General features: G+C 40.3%; 1 protein-coding gene across 1 annotated transcript in view; it reads right to left on the bottom strand.

Moving 5' to 3' along the window:
• GDPD4 (glycerophosphodiester phosphodiesterase domain containing 4) overlaps positions 1-16,632 on the bottom strand; it is a 114,673-nt gene extending 98,041 nt beyond the window's left edge. Inside the window, exons 1-8 of the mRNA XM_007941027.1 lie at positions 16,598-16,632; positions 16,156-16,249; positions 13,019-13,078; positions 7,132-7,230; positions 6,967-7,060; positions 6,102-6,179; positions 4,975-5,124; positions 4,679-4,757 (exon numbers count right to left, since the gene is read on the bottom strand). Of these exons, the coding sequence (XP_007939218.1) occupies positions 4,679-4,757; positions 4,975-5,124; positions 6,102-6,179; positions 6,967-7,060; positions 7,132-7,230; positions 13,019-13,078; positions 16,156-16,249; positions 16,598-16,632 (689 nt within the window). The remainder of the gene's footprint in view (positions 1-4,678; positions 4,758-4,974; positions 5,125-6,101; positions 6,180-6,966; positions 7,061-7,131; positions 7,231-13,018; positions 13,079-16,155; positions 16,250-16,597) is intronic.
• Between the last annotated feature and the right edge of the window lie 230 nt (positions 16,633-16,862).

Below are 16,862 nucleotides of genomic sequence, written 5' to 3'. Positions count from 1 at the left end.
TCTGCATCCTTTCCTTCAAGGCTCAGGGGTCCAAGATTATCTTCTGTGTCTGTGTTAATTTGTTTCCCTTTTCTTTGTTGAAGAGGGTCTGTGCAATCCTTCTGCCTAGTCCGCCATCTTGCCCCGCCTCCACAATAGAGTTTTATAGTTTTCTTTGCCTTTTGTATCTCTGGTTAGGCTTATTCTAGGTTCTTTAATCTTTTGGTACCTATTGTAAATTGTATTGTTTTCCTTTTCAGAGTTCTCTTGTTCATACAGAAGAATCTGACTGATTTTTATATGTTGATCTTGTACCCTGACACTTTGCTGAAATGTTTCTACAAGTTCCAGTAGTTTTCTTGCTGAGTCTCTGGGGTTTTCTATATATAAGATCAAATCATCTGTAAATAGAGTAGTGTTACTTCTTCCTTACCAATTTAGATGCCTTTTATTTCCCTTTCTTGCTTTATTGTATCAGCTAGGACTTCCAATAAAATAGTAAATAGGAGTGGTGACAAAGGGGATCCTTGTCTGGTCCCCGTTTGCAAGGGAATGCTTTCATTCTCCAATGAAAATAATGTTGGCTGTTGCTTTGTATGCCCTTAACTACACTGTGAAATTTTTCTTCCATTCTTGCTTTCCTGAGCATTTTTAACATGAATGGTGCTGGATTTTATCAAATTAAGGTCCCTTAGTCTGCACTCACCTAGTAACCCAAAGGCTGCCTGTCTGAGGCTGCCCAGTGGGACCACTGAAGATCCATGTCTGGCAAGCATTTGCAGTAAAGATTGCAGCCAATCTGGCTCTGAAACCTACAGGGTCTCCCTAAATGAATACACAAACAAACAAATGCTTCACTATATGTAGAATTCTGGGTTGAGAGTTATTTCTTTCACCACTTGAAAAATGTTGTGCTTTTTTTCTGGCATCTGTGGTTTCTAATAAGAAACCCACCATCATTCAAAATGTTTTCCTGTGTAAGTAATGTGTTGTTTCTTTCTGGATACTTTTGAGATACTTTTCTTGAGAAATTTGATTATGATGAAAATGGGACTTTTGGGGGCATTAATTCTGTTAAGGAGTTGCTCAGCTTCTTGAGTCTGTAATTTTATGGCTTTTGCTTAATTTGGAAAACTCAGTCATTATTTCTTTAAATATTTTTCAGTCCCTTATTTTTTATCTTCTCCTTCTGGGACTCAAGTGATATAAACCTTTTTTTTTTTATTTTTTTTAATTGTTATTCTTCTTGTTTTTCATGTTTCCTTTCATGTTGTTCTGATTGGACTGTTTCTATTATCTGTCTTCAAGTATTGATTCCTTTGTGTAATATCTCCATTCTGCTACTGAGTCCATCCAGTTAAGTTGTTTTAATTATTATTTCAATTACTGCATTATTCTGTTTCCAAATTTCCATTTGGTTCCTATTTCTTCTATTTGCTTAGACTTTCTACCCTTTCAATTGTTTCATGAGTGTTCATAATTGCTCTCTGGAGTCATTCTATGATAGCTGCTTTAAAATTCTTGTCAAATTATTTCAACATTTGTCTGTTTTGGTGTTGACATCTACCAATTACTTTTTCTTATTCAAGATGAGTTTTGGTATGATGAATTTTATACTCAATTATAGGTATTCTGAGTACAATATTATGAGATTCTGGTTCCTGTTTAAATCTATTTTAGCATAGTCAACCTTTTCAGGTTCAGAACCCATGTCCTGGCCCACTTTTGTGGTCTGTGGTGCAAATTCTAATTTTGTTTCCAAAGGTTTTGTAGTGCTATTCTGGTCTTTGCCACTTGTGTGCTACCCAGCTAATCCAAAACCGAGATGGTGTTCTGGACCAGTGTTCAGTTATCAAATGTTGCCGTGTTGTTTCTAGTTGGTTTCATGTATAGTCTGCAAAAAGGTCTTCCCAGGATTCCAAATACAGGTTTAGAAAACCTCTTTTTCTAGTGCCTCCTCTCCTTAATCCTCCACTTGGGTGGGGATTGGGGGAAAGAAGCATCACCTCTTATTTCAAGGCAGGAATATAAAGACAGGAGTATGCTCAGTCTCCAGGCCATAACATTAGATGAGGAACAGGAAAGGAGTGGCCTTTTTCTTAAGTTCACCTAATTAGGGCTGACCAAAAAAAAACCAAACTCACTGCCATTGAGTCAGATCTGACTCATAGTAAACCCCCTTGGGTTTCCGAGGTGGTATCTCTACGGAAGTAGATTGCCCAATCTTCCTTCCCAGGCGTGGCTGGTGGGTTTGAACCACCAGACTTCTAGCTAGCAGTCAAATCATCTGTTAATATTCTGCTTTTCCAAGTCCTTTAGCTAGCGAGAGAAATCTTTTCTAGGTTTTTATTTATTTATTTATTTTCTTAGGGGGTTGTTCTATACCTGTTGGTGTTTCTAGATTGCAGCCTCTCTGGGGTGCAGGCCAGGATATAAAGGAGATAAACAAAACAACTCAAATCAAAACAGTGATGACAACAACAAAAACAACCCCGGGAACATCCTGTTGAGTGCTCCTTGAGTCTTGTGCCCCCTAGCCAGACAACTTTCTTTTCTTCACCTTTCAGAGTTTTCTGCTAACTGCTCTTTGAATTTTGTTCAGGCTTCTCTTCATGCTTTAATTCTTGGAACGAATGAGGTAGAATGTGCTTGCTCCATCTTGTATGGAACCAGAAGTTCTAGTAGCTGCTTTTTTTTTTGGTACTTGCTATCTCTGTACTGCTTTCCTGTACCAGTACCAGTTGCCACCCATTCCACACCAACCCATGCCAACCCCAGCTGTGTCAGAGAATTATGTGCCACAGGGTTTTTAATGGCTGGTTTTTCATAAGCAGATCATGAGGTCTTTCTTCTGAGGTGCTTCTGGATGGACCCGAACCTCCAACACTTGTTAGCAGGCGAGTGTGTTCACAGTCTGTACCACCCAGGGACTCTTCTGTATTCATATGAGTCTTTTTTTTTTTTTTTAACCACTTTTGGCCACATGTTACTACTTAGTAATTCATGATATTATATTTTTCCTGTTCAAATTATTGGTGTGATTTCTGTGTCCTGACTAGAGTCTGACATGCAGTTTTGGGTAATGACAAAGTGTAGGGAGGGTATGACTATGAATGCCAATGGTGGAGGTATGTAAAGAAGATCATTGGAAATAAGGATGTCAACAAGTGGAGAAACAGAGGGGTTGGAAGGATCACCTACAACAAATTTAAGTCACAGTCATAAGAGAAGGAAGAGAAAGATAATGTACTAGGACTTCACTGGCTCAGAACCTTTGACACATTATGCCCATGACCACCAGACATTTTCCCCAGTGACACCAGGAGTTCTCCTGTAACACCCAGTTTTAATCCTGACTCAAAATATTCTGCATGGGAGGGTTGTCATGTCTGGGTAATGTCAAGAACCCTGGTCTCAGATCATGAAATCTAGTGGTAATCCTGGCTATAACATGTACACCATATGACCTGAGCAATACACTTCAATTTTTTGGACCCAGGTTTAAACCACATTTCTTCTTTCTGTGAAACAGAATGTTCGTTTCTGTTCTGTTTGTCTCAAAGAATGGCCATGAACTGGGTTTGTACAGATCACATACAATAATATATCCATGCTAGAGATGTCCCAATATTCCCACTTCCTCACCTACTCAGGTGTGTAAATTTTATTGCGAAGCATGTCTCTTTGTCCTTGCTTTTGTTCTGGTCCAAGTCTTCCTTTGTTTCCCCTTCGACCCTTGCTATAGCCATTGCTATTCATCTCTCTGGCAATTCTTCCTTACAGACTTCCAGATGAATCCTTCTAAAACACTTCTCCAATAAGGTCATCTCTCCTCTAAAACCTCCCATGACTGCCCATTACACATTTAGGGATCTCTACGATCCAGGCAGTCTACAACCATACCTCTCCTCACATAGCCCGCTCCAGCCCACAGAGCATATCACTTTTCACATCCATACAAGTTAGCTCACCGATCTACAAATTTGCTACTTCTCATTTAGATTCCTTTGAATAAGCTGATATCTCTGCCTGGAATGTCCCATTTCTCTATCTGCTTAATAAAATAGTATTTTTCCTTCTAGTCTCAAAGCAAACACAACCTTGAACACATAGGTTTTTTCAAATCATATAACAGAAGCATCCTTTTCTTCCACTGAGGTTCTACTGCACTTGACTGATGTTTCTCTTAAAGGCACTCACTACAAATGTGTGGTTATTTGTAAATATGCCATCTTTCGTTCACTGGGTTGAGAACATCTCTTAAATAGGACTATATCTTACTCATTTGCATTACCCCAGCACTCAGAAGAAGGCTTGAATATAGTAGATGCCCAGTGAATGTTAGTTAAATAAATTGCTAAGGTGAATATTGGTATATAGTATATGTTTTGCAATGGAGACAAATTTAAGTTATGTGTGGGAAATAAATAGATTGTGTATATGATTTGTGGTGTGTGTGGAAGGATGTTTGCTTTTTATTCCATTTGTGCCTATGATTGAGAATGTGGGGGTAGAGATGTGTGGTTTGTAAAGGAGATGTGGTTCATACATGTGATGGTACATGAATATACACCATGTGAACACAGGAGAAATTCCCCAGAGGTTGCCTCCTCTACTCTTTGGGCCATACTGGTCCTCTTCCATAGCACTAGCCTTCTCCCCTCCTGCCCCTACCCCATCCCTGTCCTTGCTTTCCTACCTTATGTGTATGTCAGACTCCAGCCCAGAGGCCCCTTGTTCAACAGCTCTCTCAAAAGACATCATGGTATTCTCAGGCCCTGCCTGTGAAACAAAAGATAAATGGATGGTAAAGAAAAAATGGACTAGGGGTCAGGTGATCTTGGTTTGAGTCCAACTTCAGTAATTAATTCCTTTTTCTTATCATCTCAAGCCAACTGTTTTCCTTTCCAGTAACTCCTATGGTTCTGCGGTCCCTTTCTCTAACCCATGCACCCCATGCACACGTGTACTCACCCTGTTTCATCATGATCAGACCTACCATGGGAGCACCTCTATGTCCAAAGAAGGTTGGTTTGGGCCCTAAATCCTCCTTATCCTGGATGCAGGGAGAGTGAATCCCTACTGGCACCACGTAGAGAAACAAAAGGACAACAATAAAGGGCAGTCCAACAACCATTTGTAGAGCTGAAAATATCGGAAGAAGGCAGAATGAGAAAAAAAGAAAAGGGGGATGGAGAACTATCGCAAGCAACTCACTGGCCCAAAGCAGCAGTCTGAGTAAATACCAAGCCCATGGGTTTGCTGACTCTCTGGACTGGCTAATTTACTCTGCTTCTGTCACATCTTCACCTACTTTCAGAGATGTGCATGTGAAAGTACAAGACTGTTTAAATATAAGGTATATGGTTAAGGCAGTATTATTGGAAATTGACAGGAGAATGAATTGTGCAGTGGGTGAGAAGGGAAAGAAGGACAGGAAATGTCAAGGATCAGCTTCTTAGGAGGAGGTGCTTAGCTGATTTTGAAAAAGCACTAAAGCTGTAAAGATCAACCTAATAAGTCTCTGTACCTAAGGCAATGCAGTATAATAGAAGAGGAGCTCTGGTGGCATAGTGGGTAAAGCATTTGGCTGCTAACCAGAAGGTCAGTGGTTCAAACTCACCCAGTTGCTCCATGGGAGCAAGGTGAGGCAGTCTATTTCCAGAAAGATTTATAGTCTTGGAAACTCAATGAGGGTCACTATGAGTTAGGATGGACTTGATGGCAGTGAGGTTTTTTTTGTTTTGTTTTGTTTTCTTAGTATGATGGAAGAGCACAAGCTGACAGAAATCTGGGTTCAAAGCCAGGCTCTGCAACTTTCTAACTGCTGCTTAACCTCTCTGGGTCTTCATTTTCTTCTAAAAAATGCAGCTATCTCTTGCTACTAAAAGAGTTGGTGTGACAGTGTTGGCTCAAATAGGTGCTTAATAAATATCAGTTACTTGCTTTTCTTTCTCTGTATTTCACACACACACATAGCATACACCCACCCTGTCCACAGCCCATGTTATCACTATTCCCCAACACTTAATATTTTCAACTTCTGAGGATTTTATCCATTTGTACATTTTGAGTTGTCACCTATGCTTCAGTGATTTTCAATCTAGGTGTCCAGCTCTAACCTTTCAACCTCTTAAGTATATGACATCTCTTGTGTTTTTCTCGGTTGTAATATGACATCATGTATCTTCTGTATCTAGCTAAAATTTAGGAATTAAAAAGAAAAGGGTTCATTATTGTCATTTTTAAGCTCTTGCCCCAGAAACATTTCCTAAAATCATCCTACACAGACAAATACATATATGTACAATGGCACCACTAATTCAGCCTTTCTTTTGCCTGTATCCTACTATAAGTAGGAAGCAAATACACTATATATACTAAACCAGTGGTAAATCAGGAGGCTTAGAGAGAAGAACCTACTGGTTCATTAGCAGGGACAATGAGAGATAACTGCATTCTTAAAACAATTAAGTGTGCAGCTGATTTACTTTTGTTTCCATTATATTAGGGCAAAAAATGATAGAAAACCAGTGGCAGAACTAGAAATCTATGCTTCTGCCATGAGTTCCCAAGTATGACAGGGACTCACAGTGGCCTGCTTTGAGTTTCTGGGAGGCGACCAGGGATCTCTGGGTCTGGTATAAATTCATTAAAACTAGCAATATTTTCCAAACCAAACTGAAAGAACTGCGACTCTTACCAGAGCTCTCATCAAGTAAAATTAAAGCGACCCCCACCCATCCCAGGGAGTCAATGGGTAACAACACAGAGAAAAATGTTATTTTTATAGAAGGAAAACTCTTCTTTAGAAGGTCTATTTGGTCAAGAAAATAAATACTATGACAGGCCATTTACAGTAGAGAATGACACCACAAGGAACATGCTTGAGTAACAAGCTAAACTAATTTCAGAGGTGTAGGGCTAGCTAGCTACGAAGGTTCTGTTTTGCTGAGTGGCAAACAAGGGTCTGCCAACATGACATACCTTCTCCTTCCAACTGGACGAAGTAATAGGATACAGGCCATGAAAAGATAACCATCAAAGTTATGCAGGTCAGGTGCCAGTAGGGAGCAAAGATCTGGGAGAAAGTCAGAAGTCAGGCTGGACACACCTACACAGACAGTGCTAGAACTGTAGGATGATGCCTACCTTCAGTGACAGCCCAAGTATCAGCCACTTATCCTTCCAGAATTTACATAAAATCCACAACAAAGTGACAGACACTACAGTCACTAGCAGAATCAGGATCTGAGGAAACAGAAAGGATTTCTTTATTCCCAGCCAGTAAGTTGGGACTGAGGAGCTCTGGTAGCATAGATCTAGGCACTTGACTTCTAATCAGAAGGCTGGCGGTTCAAACCCACCAGCCATTCCTTGGAAGGAAGGTTGAACAATCTACTTCCATAGTGATACTGCCTTGGAATCCCAAGGAGGGGTCGCTGTGAGTCGAGTCTGACTTGACGGCCCAGAACAACAACAACAACAAAGCTGGGACCAGAACGGTCCTTGGGGATTGTAAGTGTGTCACCAAAAATGTCAGAGTCCTCATCCCCTCATACTTTTAATTTAAAGATCCTGCAAATCCGCAATATTGGATGGATTCAATCATTCACTTTCCCTGCTCTTAAGTCTTTGTTGTATAGCACGGCTAGAAAAAATTACACAGCCATGTGGTCTGATGTTATTATTATCATTTCCAGCCTCAACTGGGTCCTCAACCTGACTTGGCATCCCTCACATTCTCAACAATGGCCAATACAAATGTTTATTTCTTTATACCATTAAATACAAGTAAATGATATTGTGTAATTACCTCTTCAAGGTATGTTTTCTCCGAAAGATTATAAGATTCATGAGGTCGAGGACAGTATTTGTATTATTATTACACCTCAATGTCTTGCAGACTGTCTAACACATAGTAAGCATCCAATAAGTATTTGTTGAATGGATGAAAAAGCTGCCAAATCAGACTCATAAATCACAGATCTTATCCAACAACAAAGTTTACTAATGATTTAGAGGACAAACACTATCATAAGGTATATACATAAAATATTTTCTCACGGAGAAATCTGATCCTATCAACAAAGATCTTTCTTCTTCTCCATCAGGTTACATTCTGATTTGGGACTAAAAATGTGAGGGGTGTTCTGAGCAACACCAGTGGAAACACTGCTTCACAGCAGGGGCCATTCTGGTTATCCCCTCCCCCAAAAAAACAAACTCACTGCTGTGGAGTCGGACCTGACTCATAGTGACCCTTCTTTGGGTTTCTGAGGCAGTATCACTATGAAACTAGATTGCCCAACTTCAACCTTCCTTCCGAGGAGTGCCTGGTGGGTTTGAACTGCCAGCCTTCTGGTTAGCAGTCAAGTGCCTTAGGCACTACGCTGCCAGAGCTCCCATTCTGGTTACAGAACATCTCTATGTTGTATACCATTAATTACATAACTCCAGCCATGCACATCCCACACGTCATAAATCTATAAATTCCAGGCTTGTTTACATTTACAATAAGCAACTTAGCTATACTAGGTATATCCTGCTGAAAAATTTCATAGATAAGGACTATACATTATCTTTTGGCTAATAAATACCCTTAGTGTATTTACCAGGAGCTCTGGTAGCCTAGTGCCTAAGGCACTTGACTGCTAACCAGAAGGCTGGCGGTTCAAACTCATCAGCCACTTCTCGGAAGGAAGATTGGGCAATCTACTTCCATAGTGATACTGCCTCGGAAACCCAAGAAGGGGTTGCTATGAGTTGGGTCCAACTCAAGGGCACATAACAACCACAACAGTGTATTTAAAAGGACTTTGGATTTAGGTCATTCATTTCACCCTATACATCCCTAGGTAGAATGAGAATTGGCTATAGGCCTGTAGCTGACCTTCTTGTTTGGTATATTAAAGGTACATTGAATCTGAATCTCCAAGTGCTATAGTATCTATCTTGCAGTAGAAATAGTCTCTCCTCCTCTCATGCTCGAAGGCCCATCAGAGGTAGCTACCTTCTAAGGCGATACCAACTATTGTCATATCCCACCTCCGTCACTCTCATTGCCTACAGACTTGTAACTACAATTAGCTCCCAGAAGGCCTCAGGAGCTTAAGCCTTACAGAAGAACAGCAAGACTTTGCTAATTTGTATTGGCAAAAATCCTATAGCATATGTGTAAGAATGAATTCTAAAGATGCTAGGAGAAAAACACATAATTTTAGATTAGACTAAATTTGTCAATAAGGGTGTACTTACCAGAGATTCTAGATTCAATACTTCAGAATCTAAATATTAAGCAGCTTTGAGTGATTCTAATTTTCTGAAATCTTGGTACCATAGTGGCCCATGTCTAACTGAATTGGGATTACAGTAATTTCTTGGTATAGAAGAAAGAATCAAAAGATTTAGGGTGAAAAAGTTGCTGGAATGGTATCACATATTATGAACTCACCTACCCCTATCATGTTCTCTTGAGGTCTGAAAAATATACTGGGAAAAAAGTTTCAGTATGCTTAAAAAGCACTGTAATAGCTATCCTCTAGGTCTGAATAGATGAGAGATTCTGCCATTGAAATGGGCTCCTTGATTTCACAGGGGATGATGAGATATAGCTGTCAAAAACCAAACTAAACTCATTGCCATTGAGTCGGATCCGACTCATAGAGGACTCATAGAGACCCCTCCTTGGGTTTCTGAGGCGGTATCTCTATGCAAGTAGATTGCCCAACCTTCTTTCTGAGGAGTGGCTGGTGAGTTTGAACCGTGAGCCTTCTGGTTAGCAATCAAGTGTCTTAGGCACTATGCTACCAGAGCTCCTATAGATACAGCTGTAATTGAGGCCTAATTGTTGTTAGGTACCATTGAGCAAGTAGCAGTACTTAACTGCCAGAGACAAGGAGGGCATGGTTCCTATAAAAGGCACAAGCCTGGAATCGTAATCAGATAAATCTGTTGTTGTGTGGTGCCACTGGGTTGGTTCTGACTCATAGTAACCTTATGTACAACAGAATAACACACCGCCCAGTCCTGTTCCATCCTCACAAGTACTGTGATGTTTGAGTTTATTATTTGCAGCCACTGTGTCAATCTATCTCTTTGAGAGTCTTTGTCTTTTTGCTGACCCTCTGCTTTACCAAGCATGACATCCTTCTCCAGGGATTGGTCACTCCTGATAATATGTCCAAAATACATGAGATAGTCTTACCATCCTTGCCTCTAGAAGTATTCTAGTTACACTTCTCCCCAGACAGATTTGCTTGTTCTTCTTCTTCTGTCTTCCTTATGCATTGTCCAGCTTTCATATACATATAAGGTGACTGAAAATACCATGGGTGATATTTTGACTGCTACATCCATCCATGGGTGTTGATTGTGGATACAAGTAGTATGAAATCTTTGACAACTTCAATCTTTTCACCATTTATCATGATGCTACTTATTGGTCCAGTTTGTGAGGCTTTTTGTTTTCTTTATATTGAGGTGTAATCCATATTGAAGGCAGTAAGTAGTCTTTGATGTTCATCAGTAAGTGCTTCAAGTCTTCTTCACTTTCAGCAAACAAGGTTGTGTCATCTGCATATCATAGATTGCTAATGAGTTTTCCTTCAATCCTGATGCCACCTTTTTCTTCATAAAGTACAGTTTCTCAGATTACTTGCTTAGCAGATTGAGTAATAAATCAGGAGAAAAGATACAACACTGATGCACACTTTTCTTGATTTTAAACCATATAGAATCCCCTCGTTCTATTCAAATGACTACCTCTTTGTCTATATACATGTTCCTCATGAGCACAAGTAAGTATTATGGAATTCTAATTCTTTGCAATTTTATCCATAATTTGTTATTATCAACACTGTCAGTGTCCTGCCTCCAAAACAGATAGTGACAACTATCTATTTGTTCACTTCTCAACCTACATTCTTTCCCTAGAAGATCTCATGACTTGGATTTTCACTTATGCTGACAACTCCTGAATTTTATTTCCCGTTCATATTTCTCATTTGAGTATGAGAAGATTTAAGGTGACCACTCAGAGAGTTTGACCTGTTGGATCTGGGAAAATACAAGGAATGATATCAAAGTCATTCTTGAAAAAGCCTTTAAAAAAGCAAAATGCTGGGACTGGAGCTGCTCCTGCCTATGGCAGAACAAAATGACAAGGGTTATTTTGGAAATGAGCTGCATTTTCACAGACAGTGCCCAATGTTGCCTGTTTTCTGGGGACCATGAGAGAAAGTCATGCTGGTGTTATCTTAAAAGGATCCCATAAAAAGTAGGGTCAAAAGGACCTCAACAGAGAAATTTTAGGAAGGACAACAGTCACTGACTCCATCAAGAGAACTGAAGTCAAGGTTTTAAGCAGAAAGGCATTGCAAAAAGCACATGGGGCAGCATCTCCTGACCTCCTCAACTTCACAAGGGGGAGTCAGAACCACCACCAACAGCCTGAGGCTCATTCCTATAGGCTAGACATGCCACCCTCCAGCCTCCTGAACAACTCTGACACAAACCATCCCTTCCATAGCACTTGCTACTTCTCTGCTGGGTTTGATAACTCTGTGTGCAGTGGCCACACAGAGCTCACAGACAATACTCATTATTATGGGGTTTATTAGGGAAATAACAGGCTACAATTTAGGTTCAGGAACCCTCTCAGGATACAATTATTCAATCAGGACAATCTCCCCTCTGCTATGCCCTCGGGCATGCCTCTCTGGCCTTTGGCCTCTCAGCCTGATCTCTTCCCTGCTCAGGCAAGTGTTACAAAACTCTTGGCTCTGCGATAGGTACACCTAGGTGCACCCGACTCTGCCAGCAAGCCTCCTGCCCAAAGGCACTCAGCTCTCTGGCTCTGTGGGCCAGCAAGCCTGCTGCTCTATCTCATGCCTCTTGGTTCCTCAGCTGGTTGTCTCAGCTGGTCATCTCTGCCGGTTGTCTCTGCCATCTCTCTGTCAAGGAGGCCCAGCACAAGGATCTTGGGTCCAAGGATGTGCTTCACTACACCTCCAGCTCTTCTCTCCTGATAGCAGTGAAATGCCCCTTTCTGCCTCTAGGAAGGCTCATTTGAAGCCTAGGAGAATGACAAACCTAACCAATCCACACATAAGAGTTCCATACACCTTATTCACATGGTCCCACCCAGTGATCAGGTATGAGTCATAAAGACTAGTTAGAAAAGCCATACCAGGTAATTCACTGCACCTCAGGCATACACAGAAGCACTCATGAGGAAAGGAGCCAGGACCTGTACATTTATCTGGCCAAGACAGAATTACTAAAATGACCTTCTTGGCCCTCCTTGTGCGACTGTGCCCTTTTCTCCTAATCTCCTCTTTCCCTAGGTTCTATTCTGGCAGAGGAGAGGTAAGGGTCCTCTCAACCAGTACCGGCTTTCAGGACTGAATCAGGTCCTAACAGGGGAGGGAAGAAATTTTAAGATTAATAAAGTCAGAGTTTGGGTTATTACAATGAAATGAAATTTTCAATTACTGAAATGAGAACGTTCTTGTAACTAAGAAGGACTGAAAACTAATGGGCCTTTCCTAAGGTCTTTGCCTAGATTTTTTCAGGATGGAAAGAACAAGGCCACAGAGTGGATTTAACAGGGAGTGGTGAGAAAGAATGAAATTTGAATTCATATTGGCTTCAATTCCTTCAATAAGCCACTTACTTCTGGCAGAAATTATCTCAATTAAAACCATGCAAGTAAACTTCTACTCTCGAGGGAAAACAACGAAATAAAGTCGACTCTGTATTTAACATTAAGGAGCTCTGGTGGTGTACTGGGTAATGTGTTTGGCTGCTAACCAGGAGGTCAGTGGTTCAAACCCACAAAGCCACTCCATGGAATGAAGATTGGGCAATCTACTTCTGTAAAGATTTACTGCTTCAAAAACCCAATGAGGGTCGCTATGAGGGGACTAGGGAATCTAGTTGATGGCAGTGGGTTTGGTTTGGTATTTAACACTGAATGCCAGGGAGGCACATTCAGTCTTGGTCTTAAGGGCTCCTATGAGGATCCAAGATGTCCTACCTTATGACACCAGTGCAGGTATAGCTTGTTCCCTTCCCAAACCAACAAAAATCCAAGTACCTGCAAAAGAGGAAAGAGGAAATAATTTTGCAATCACCATGTAGCTGCTCAAACTACTGTTCCTGAGCTCGAAATTACTTTCACAGTCTCGCATTATAGCTACTTCTTGCTATAGGCAGCTACACTTCTGAGTCTCTGGGCCTTTGCCATGCTGTTCTTCTCTGCCTGAAATGCTCCCTTGCTCTATTTCACTCACCCTTCAAAGCAAGCTCAAATGTCATCTCTTATTTGTAACTTTTACCAGCACCCTCAGGAGGAATTAATTATTATCTCCTCTGGAAATTTGTAACAATCACCACAGTAATATCTTTTCTGAGTTACTGCCAATTATTTTCTCCTGGGTTGGACTTTATTCTTGGCATTACTCAAATCAACCTGTGAGAGGACCAAAGTCAGGGGCCAACCTTTCCAAGGATATTTTAAAAGCTCTTTCTTGGGGGAAATTGTACTTAAAACTACCATCATGGCTTCCACTGTTGTTAACATTGGTACATATTCAATAAATCTAAATTCAGATTTAGCCTGAATCTAGCCAGTTACCAAGCCAGTTCAGATGAAAACTAGAGTTCTCCTCAGATGCATAGCATATTAATGATAGTTTGAAAATAAAAGGCATTTTATCTTTTTCATCATTTATTCTTAATCAAGTCCTATGAAATACCACTTTATCAGATATTATAATAATTCTCATTTGAAAGAAGGAAACAAAGGCTCAAAAGAGTTTTATGACTCTACCAAAGTTACAAAGGAACTTAAAGATAGAACAAGAAATAGACCTAGGTCTCCTTCCTTGTTTATTGTTGTTGTTATTTAAGATGCCCAAAAAGGAATAGGGTAGAATAGAAAGTTTGTTAAAACATATTGCTTTACTGAGCATTAAGACTCATTCCCACCTGAGAAGCTAACTACCATTCATGCTTATTATCTACGAAAATAGTGCAATTCAGTGGCCAGGTACGGTGTAGTAAATTACACGGTATGGCTTTTCTAGTCACAGCCTTTGTAAACTCCATGGTATAATTTGTCATGAGCAACTGAATAGCTCCTGGCTGTGAAAAGTTATCCACCTGGGGTATTTCTGTTGAGAGTGGCACAAAGCAATCTTCTGTGAAGTTTGCTCTCTCTCAGGTGTATAGAATTCTGATGTTGGGATTGGTTAGTTTTACCACTCTGCCAGGCTCAAAAGGACCCCTCCTAGAGGCAGAAAGAGTCTCTCTGACTGCCAACTGAGAGACACAGTTGCTGAGAGAGACACGCTTGCTGAGACAGACATGAGAGAGACACGCACTGCTGAGAAAGAGAGACGTGCTACTGAGAGAAACGGCTGGCTCCTGAGTGAGACAGCTGGCTGAGATTGGGCATGTTCCTGAACTTGAGTTGCAGCCTGTTGCTTCCCTAATAAATCCTATAATCTATGAGTTCAGTGTGGCCACTGCAGCAAATTACTGAATCCAGCAGAGAGGTGGTGGATGCCGGGGGAGGAATCGTTGGTGTAAAGGTTAGTAAGAGAGCTGGAGGGTAGCAGCATGTCTGGCCTCATAGGAGCAGGCCTTGGGCTGCTGATGGTGATTCTGTCCTCCTCTTGTGGAGTTAGAGGAGGTCAGAAGATGCCGCCTTCTTGCCCCTTTAGCACCAGGGTTTGGCCTAGAACATGTCCTACATCTGCACTGTCCATACTTTTTTTTTTTTTAAAAAAAAGGTTTCTAATGGGTCTCTCTGCTTGTAAGCTAGGCATTCTCCATACCACACTTCCAGAATGATTTTCCTAAAATAAAATTCTGACTTACTCTAAAAGTCTTAGTCTTGCTTTCCAAGTTATCTAAAACCTGTGACAAGTCTACCTTTTCAGTTTTGTTCCCCATTATTCTTCATTATGTCCTACATACTAACAGAACTGACCTTTCTCTCTTTTCTAGACATACTTCACATTTTTTCAGTCTCACTGCCTCTGTCACAATGTTCCCTCAGCCTGGAATGTTCTTTCCTGTTCCAGTATCTTTAGTCCAAATTCAAATTTCTCTTCAAGATCTCATTCTAGCATTATCTCCTCTAAGAAGTCTTACTTAATAACCTAGAAGTTACCTCTTCCTTCTCTAACCCCTACAGAACTTTATTTAGACTCTCCAATGACAAGTGTAACGCTCCATCTTGTGTTACTTATTTTTGCTCCTAACTGAGGCCTACTAGATTATAAGTTTTACTGGGTGAAAAGTGTTGTTTCACTTTATATCTCTTATCTGTTTCTATGAAATACTGTGCATGAAAACAGAAACTACATATATAAATGTATAGTCAGCACTTAGCACAATGTTCTGCTCACAGTAATAATGAATAAATTTTGATGAAAGAAAAAAATGAATGCCAATGGCAATTGATTTTGGGGTTGGGTTCTTTTGTGTTGGGCAGTGAATCAACAGGGACAGAGAATAGCATGTTCAGAGAAAGATGTCTGCCCTACATATATGTGAGCACTAAAAAACTCCAATTGCCTAAAGTTATCCTCTCATAAGCTTCCCATTTCCACAGCCCTCTTCTCTTGCCTGTCTTGAAATTCTCATACTACAGTACAGTACTATGTCAGGCAAAGAGGCAGCATCATCCTGCCAAAAGACTTTTGCTAAGATGTGCTCTGCACCTGTGCTAGGTGACTAGCATTTGCATATCAGAGCAGATTAGCTAATCGGTAAGGTCCAGAAAGACTGATTCTCAGAGGGTGGAATCTGAAATAAGGCAGTTCAATATGTAAAAAGTATTGCTCATGGGAAACTGTGGGTATCTAAAACGACAATACTGAATGAACCATAGGGTAGGCTGTGAAACAGGAGATTAGAAAGAAGATAGCCGGTCACCCTTTAAAAGGTCCAAGTTGGGAAGGCACATTCTCTAATAGCACAAGCATTTTTTCCCCCTCTACCGTTTGTGCCTAAATTTAAACAGCTGATATAAAACCAGTCTCTGATGAAATAAGAGAGACCTACCTAGGTTTTGATGGCTCTAGAACCAATGGGGTACCACATCTGAGTAACACTTAGGAGTCTACCCATGAAGAGAGTGGGGAAACAGGAAGCATTACTCACCAAGAGCAATGAAGTGTAAGCAGTCAGGATCCCAATAATAGAGAGCAAAACAATGGACCAGTAGAACCAGATTCCTGTAGTTAAGTAAACGGCCCTGCAAAAATATGTTTCAATCCTTAATACACAGCAGAAAGCTAGAGAGTTTCTGTCAAAGATGTGACAGCATCAGACTGAATGAGGCATGAGAGAACAAGAAGGAGATAAGAGGTATGAGAACAGATTTGTGAAGAACTTGGGGGATATTTAGTTGAGGATTTGAACTCTGTCCTGTAGGCACCTGGATACATTAGTGAGGTCTGTAAAAATGACAGGATTTTTTTGAAGAGTTACTTAGAAAATGTATTTTAAAAATTCTATCCTTTAATAAAATAATAATAATACAGACATTCTAGAATGTCAAAAAAGGAAAAAGTCTTCCCATACTATCACCCCCTGAACAAACCTAATACTTCCCATTTGGGCAGGTTCCATATCCATGTTCATATATATATTTTTTATATATTTGTAATCACTGTCAACATAATAATTGCTCTGTTCCATGTGAGAGATTGTGACTCTTTAAAAATAGTCCTGCTTTTTTCTGTTCTTAAAGTACTTTATGAGAAAAAAAATTGCTTATGATCTGCTAAGAGAAACAATGTTATACTTAGTCTAAATATATATGCCAAATAATTTAGACTTTTCATTTCAAGACAGAGAATGATAAT

Source organism: Orycteropus afer, unplaced genomic scaffold, assembly GCF_000298275.1.
Source record: "Orycteropus afer afer isolate SDZICR_OR568_19922 unplaced genomic scaffold, OryAfe1.0 scaffold00074, whole genome shotgun sequence".
NCBI lineage: Eukaryota > Metazoa > Chordata > Mammalia > Tubulidentata > Orycteropodidae > Orycteropus > Orycteropus afer.
Note: the sequence above shows the minus strand (reverse complement) of the source record. Positions and strands in the feature narration are given on the sequence as shown.